Source organism: Loxodonta africana, chromosome 2 (genome assembly GCF_030014295.1).
Source record: "Loxodonta africana isolate mLoxAfr1 chromosome 2, mLoxAfr1.hap2, whole genome shotgun sequence".
In the NCBI taxonomy this organism is placed as follows: domain Eukaryota; kingdom Metazoa; phylum Chordata; class Mammalia; order Proboscidea; family Elephantidae; genus Loxodonta; species Loxodonta africana.
This window is the reverse complement of record NC_087343.1, coordinates 231,307,008-231,313,544: the sequence shown is the minus strand read 5'-3', so window position 1 is coordinate 231,313,544 and position 6,537 is coordinate 231,307,008. Positions and strand designations below refer to the sequence as shown.

The window sequence follows — 6,537 nt, the reverse complement described above, 5'->3', positions numbered from 1 at the left end:
CCAAGCCATGGTGTTTTCAATCGCCTCCTATGCTTGTGAAAGCTGGACAATGAATAAGGAATACTGAAGAAGAACTGATGCCTTTGAATTGTAGTGTTGGAGAAGAATACTGAATATACCATTGGCTGCCAAAAGAACAGTCCTACTCTGTCCTAAAGGGTGGCTATGAGTCGGAATCGACTCGACGGCACTGGGAGGGTTGGCCAAAAGAACAAACAAGTCTGTCTTGGAAGAAGAACAACCAGAATGCTCCTTAGAAGCAAGGATAGCACGGCTGCGTCTCACATACTTCGGACATGTTGTCAGGAAGGACCAGTCCCTGGAGAAGAACATCATGCTTGGTACAGTAGAGGGTCAGCCAAAAAGAGGAAGACCCTCAGTGAGATGGATTGACACAATGGCTGCAACAATGGGCTTAAGCATAACAATGATCATGAGGATGGTCCAGGACTGGGCAGTATTTCGTTCTGATGTACATGGGGTTGCTATGAGTCAGAACGAACTCAATGGCACCTAACAAGAACAACAGCACTTATATAGAGATTACCATTCATAAATAGGTAGGTAGTTAGATAAATGATAGATAGATAGACAGACAGACAGACAGATGATAGTTAGATAGATGATAGATAGATAGATGATGGATGGATGGATGGATGGATGGATGGATGGATGGATGGATGGATGGATGGATGGATGGATGGATGGATGGATGGATAGATAGATAGATAGATAGATAGATAGATAGATAGATAGATAGATAGATAGATAGATAGATAGATAGATAGATAGATAGATAGATAGATGATAGATAGATGATAGACAGACAGATGATAGACAGATAGATAGATAGATAGATAGATAGATAGATAGATAGATAGATAGATAGATAGATAGATAGATAGATAGATAGATGCAGATTTATCTTTCAGTTAGCAGCTGTAGCACTTACAGAGTTTCCAAATGCAGATACAGACATAGATATATAAAATTCATTCAAAATTTTCAAATAAACAAACAAATCCAAATAAGGTAAGGACTCTTCTTTTTCTTAATTTTAAAATAAGGAAATTGAAACATAATGAGGCTGAGTGATCTGGCCAAGTCCATGAGTGACGCACACTCAAATTCAGCAGCTACCTCAGATTCTGCATGCTTAATACTCAGTATACGACAGACACATTTGAGAAAGCCAGGGATACAGACAGAGGGAGAAAGGGAGTATGGGAAAGACAGAAAGAGAGGAGAAATCTTCATATAAACAAATACTTAGAATACTGGGCTCCAGATAGAGGTTCTCATCATATCTAGTTTATTCCAATTCTGTCTCTCATTCAGTAGCAACTGCTAGGGCAGTGTTTAAACAGAATTAGTCCCATTTTTTGAAAATTTCTCCTAACATTTTCAAAACTTATCTTACTAACATATGGAAGATTTTGTAATGTTGCCATGGAGCGACTGAAACCTAAAAGTTAGGCTTATGCTCTACACCTTGTCTCTCGTATTCCAGCTATACAAATCTTAGATACCATGAAAGGAGAAAATATGAGCTTCCCAAGTATGTTTGTCTTGTTGGGCTTCTCAGATTATCCGTGGCTGGAGAGGCCCCTCTTTGGAGTGGTCCTGGTCTTCTACATCCTGACCATGGTGGGAAACATCTTCATCATCCTTCTCACCATTGTGGATCTCAGGCTCCACACTCCCATGTACTTCTTCCTAGACAATCTCTCTTTGCAGGACCTCTGTATCGCCACCACTATTTTGCCACAGCTGCTGGCCAACCTCTGGGGGCCAAAGAAGACAATTGCTTCCTGGGGCTGCATCACACAGGCCTACTTCTTCCACTGGATAGGATGCACCGAATGCGTTCTGCTAACAGTGATGGCCTTTGATCGCTACTTAGCTATCTGCCGGCCACTCCAGTACACCCTCACCATGCATCCTCAGGTATGTATGCAGCTGGCAGTTTCAGCCTGGTGCAGTGGCCTAGCCAATTCTCTGCTCCAAGGCACCCTAACTATCCAGCTTCATCACTGTGGTCATCATATTCTGGACCACTTCTTCTGTGAGCTACCTGTCCTGATCAAGCTGGCCTGTGAAGATACCACTGTTAACGACCTGACACTGGTTGCAGGAGCCATTCCCTTTGTACTGCTGGCTCCATTGCTTGTGCTGATCTCCTATACCTTCATTGCCAGGGCTGTGCTGAAGTTACCTTCAGCTGAAGGAAGGCGTAAGGCCTTCAGCACCTGCAGTTCCCACATGGTGGTTGTCATCATGTACTACGGGCCATCCATCTACGTGTACCTCCAGCCCCCTGCCAATAGTACCCAGGCCAAGTTCACATCCTTCCTCTACTGCCTTATCACCCCACTGCTGAATCCACTCATCTATACCTTAAGAAACAAGGATGTGAATAGGGCATTGAAGAGACTGCTACAATCCGAGAAAGGAGACAAATCCTAAAAAGCGTAAAGTCATAAAAATCCTGCCTCTACCAACCACGAGCACACCATCAATGAGTATTGGTCCTTCTGTGCTTCCAAATGGGTGTTCAAGAGCTCCAAGAAAAGATGTCCCATATCTCAACATCGACCATCCTCATGTTTGAGAAGCTCATCCTCCCCAAAAGTGCTATCTTTTAGAATCTCAAACAAACCATTGTACTCCTTCCTAGCTCTTCCCATATGTCCTGTTCTCAGTGACAGAACAAGCAGAAGTGTTCATACCTCTGTAGGAGGATAAATGACACCATACTTTGTAAATTCCCTCCTACAACTGATCCTCTTTAAATGGTACCCTCCAAGTAAATGTGCTAAAAAAAACTTTTGTACATATCATCACAATAATTTAAAACAAGATTTGCATTGGATTCATCACACATCCTACCCAAAATCTTTCAACCTTTCCTGTCTCAGAGAAACTCGCAAACTCTCTCCTTTTTTAAACACCATTTTATTGTTGTTAGGTGCTTTCAAGTCAATTCTAACTCAAAGTTACCTTAGGTATAACAATAGAAACATTGCCAGGTCTTTTGCCATTCTTACAATTGTTGCTACGTGTAAGCCCATTATTGAAGCCACTGTGTCATTCCATCCCTCTTTTTCGCTGACCATCTCCTTTACCAAGCATGATGTCCTTCTTCAGCAATTGGTCCCTCCTGATGATATATCGAAACTAAGTAACACAAAATCTCACCATCCTCACTTCTAAGGAGCATTCTGGCTGTACTTCCTCCAAGACCGATTTGCTCTTTCTTCTGGTTGTTGTTGGCGATAGGTGCCGTCCAGTCAATTCCTACTCATAGCGACCCTACGTACAACAGAAAGAAAAACCTGCCTGGTCCTGCGCCATCCTCATAGTCATCATTGTGCTTGAGCCCATTGTTGAAACCATTGTGTCAATTCATCTTGTGGAGGGCCTTCCTCATGTGTTCTGTTCGAACGACTGCCTCTTGATCCATGTACAGATTCCTCATGAACACAATTAAGTGTTCCAGATTCCCATTCTCTGAAATGTTATCCATAATTTGTTATGATCCACACAGTCAAATGCCTTGGTATAGTCAATAAAACATCTTTCTGGTATTCTCTGCTTTCAGCCAGAATCCATCTGACATCAGCAATGATACCCCTGTTTCCATGTCCTATTCTAAATTGGCTTGAATTTCTGGCAATATACTTCCGTAGCTGCTTTTGAATGATCTTCAGCAAAATTTTGCTTGCATGTGATATTGATGATATTGTTCAATAATTTCCACACTCGTTTGGATCACCTTTCTTGGGAATAGGCATAAATATGGATCTCTTCCAGTCAGTTGGGCAGGAAGCTGTCTTCCAAATTTACTGGCATAGAAGAGTAGGCACTTTCAGGGCTGCATCCATTTGTTGAAACATCTCAATTGGTATTCTGTCAATTCCCGGAGCCCTGGTTTTTGCCAATGCCTAAAAAAAAAAAAAGTTTTTTTTTTTTTTTCCAGTGCAGCTTGGACTTCTTCCTTCAGTACAATCAGTTCCTGATCATATGCTACCTCCTGAAGTGGCTGAACACCAACCAACCGTTTTTGGTATAGTGACTCCATGTATTCCTTCCATCTTCTTTGGATGCTTTCTGTATTGTCTAGTATTTTCCCTGTAGAATCCCTAAGTATTGCAACCCAAGGCTTCAACTTTTTCTTCAGTTCTTTCAGCTTGAGAAATGCTGACTGTGTTCTTCTCTTTTGGTTTTCTATCTCCAGGTCTTTGCACATGTCATCATAATAATTCACTTCCGCTTCCAGGCCCACAGGGACAGCAACTCTGTCCCCTCGGCTTTAGGCACAACGATCTCCTCTTCCATCTCAGAGGCAACTCTACCCTTAGAAACACCAGAGGCCTTGTCTCCACCTTTTGAAACCCCTGAGGTCATGGCCATGCCTTTTGACATCCATTTAGGTCTTTTCTTTCTCTCCTGTCTTTTTAATGACCTCTTGCTTTCTTCATGTATGATGTCCTTGACGTCATCATGATTAGTTGTAATCAATTCTGAAGGCTGCAGTCTTTTACTTTTCATCAGAAAGTGCTCACAGTTGTCTTCGTTTTCAGCAGGCAACGTATGTAATCTGCATGTCGCAAGTTGTTAATAAGTCTTTCTTCAATCGCGATGCTGTGTTCTTCATATACTTCAGCATCTGCGATTATTTTCTCAGCATGCAGATTGAATAACTAAGGTGAAAGGATACAATCCTGCTCCACATTTTTTCCCATTTTAAACCATGCAGTATATCCTTGTTCTGTTGGAACAGCTGCATCTTGATCTATGTTTAGGTTTCACACGAGCACAATTAGGTGTTCTGGAATTATAATTCTTTGTTTTGGTATCCATAATTCGTTCTGATCCATAAAGCCAAATGCCTTTGTGTAGTTAATAAAACATAGTTAAACATCTTTCTTATACTCTCTGCTTTCAGCTAAGATCTATCCAACATTGAGCCCTCTTCTGAATCCCACTTAAACTTTAAAAGCAGATATTATCCAAAGCAGCTCCAACTATCTTCTTTGTGATATGCCTTCTTTTTTTCATACATCAGCAGAAATGGACTCTCTAGATCAACATTTTAGAGATGAAGACAAATGTTTGTTCAAATTAAGTATCTGCTTCCAAGAAGTGATGGCTCTGAACCTTCCTGTCATGGTTTGAATTATGTACCCCCAAAAATGTGTGTATCAACTTTTATTTTATACTTTTTATTGTGCTTTAAGTGAAAGTTTACAGATTGTCAGTCTCTTGCACTTTTTTTTCTCACACTAAAACCCATATACACTTTGCTACACACTCCCAATAACTCTCCCCCTAATGAGACAGCCCATTCTCTCCCTCCACTCTCTCTTTTCGTGTCCATTTCGCCAGCTTCTAACACCCTCCACCCTCTCATCTCCCCTCTAGGCAGGAGATGGCAACATACTCTCAAGTATCCACCTGATCCAAGAAGCTCACTCCTCACCAGCATCCCTCTCCAGCCCATTGTCCGGTCCAATCCATGTCTGAAGAGTTGGCTTCAGGAATGATTCCTGTCCTGGGCCAACAGAAGGTCTGGGCACCATGACCACTGGGATCCTTCTAGTCTCAGTCAGACCATTAAGTCTGGTCTTATGAGAACTTGGGGTCTGCATCCCACTGCTCTCCTGCTCCCTCAGGATTTCTCTGTTGTGTTCCCTGTCAGGGCAGTCATCGGTTGTAGGCAGGCACCATCTAGTTCTTCCGGTCTCAGGATGATGTAGTCACTGGTTCATGTGGCCGTTTCTGTCTCTTGGGCTCATAATTGCCTGTGGCCTTGGTGTTCTTCATTCTCCTTTGCTCCAGGTGGGTTGAGACCAATTGATGCATCTTAGATGGCTGCTTGCTAGTGTTTAAGACCCCAGACACCACTCTTCAAAGTGGGATGCAGAATGTTTTCTTAATAGATTTTATTATGCCAGTTGGCTTAGATGTCCCCTGAAACCACGGTCCACAGACCCCTGCCACTGCTACACTGGCCTTTGAAGCATTCAGTTTATTCAGGAAACTTCTTTGCTTTTGGTTTAGTCCAATTCTGCTGACCTGTATTGTGTGCTGTCTTTCCCTTCATGTAAAGTAGTTATCTACTATCTAATTAGTGAACCCCCCTCTACCACCCTCCCTCCCTCCCCCCTAGCATAACCACAAAAGAATGTTTTCTTCTCAGTTTAAACTATTTCTCAAGTTCTTATAATAGTGGTCTTATACAATATTTGTCCTTTTGCAACTGACTAGTTTCACTCAGCATAATGCCTTCCAGGTTCCTCCATGTTATGAAATGTTTCACAGATTCCTCACTGTTCTTTATCGATGCATAGTAGTCCACTGTGTGAATATACCATAATTTATTTATCCATTCATCCGTTGATGGGCACCTTGGTTGCTTCCATGTTTTTGCTATTGTAAACACTGCTGCAATAAACATGGGTGTACATATACCTGTTCGTGTAAGGCTCTTATTTCTCTAGGGTATATTCCAAGGAGTGGTATGGTAGTTCTCTT

The 6,537-nt window shown here is 42.0% G+C and overlaps 1 protein-coding gene across 1 annotated transcript; it reads left to right on the top strand.

The window, feature by feature from the left end:
• Window positions 1-261: 261 nt before the first annotated feature.
• On the top strand, window positions 262-2,482 carry LOC135230409 (olfactory receptor 2G3-like). The gene has a single exon (XM_064279668.1). It carries the CDS (start codon window positions 1,531-1,533, stop codon window positions 2,464-2,466), a length of 936 nt encoding a protein of 311 aa, XP_064135738.1. The 5' UTR covers window positions 262-1,530; the 3' UTR covers window positions 2,467-2,482.
• The last annotated feature ends 4,055 nt before the right edge of the window (window positions 2,483-6,537 follow it).

What these genes read in the sequence shown, in the direction of transcription:
- LOC135230409 (XM_064279668.1), top strand. Translation starts at nt 1,531, where the DNA reads ATGAAAGGAGAAAATATGAGCTTCCCAAGTATGTTTGTCTTGTTGGGC.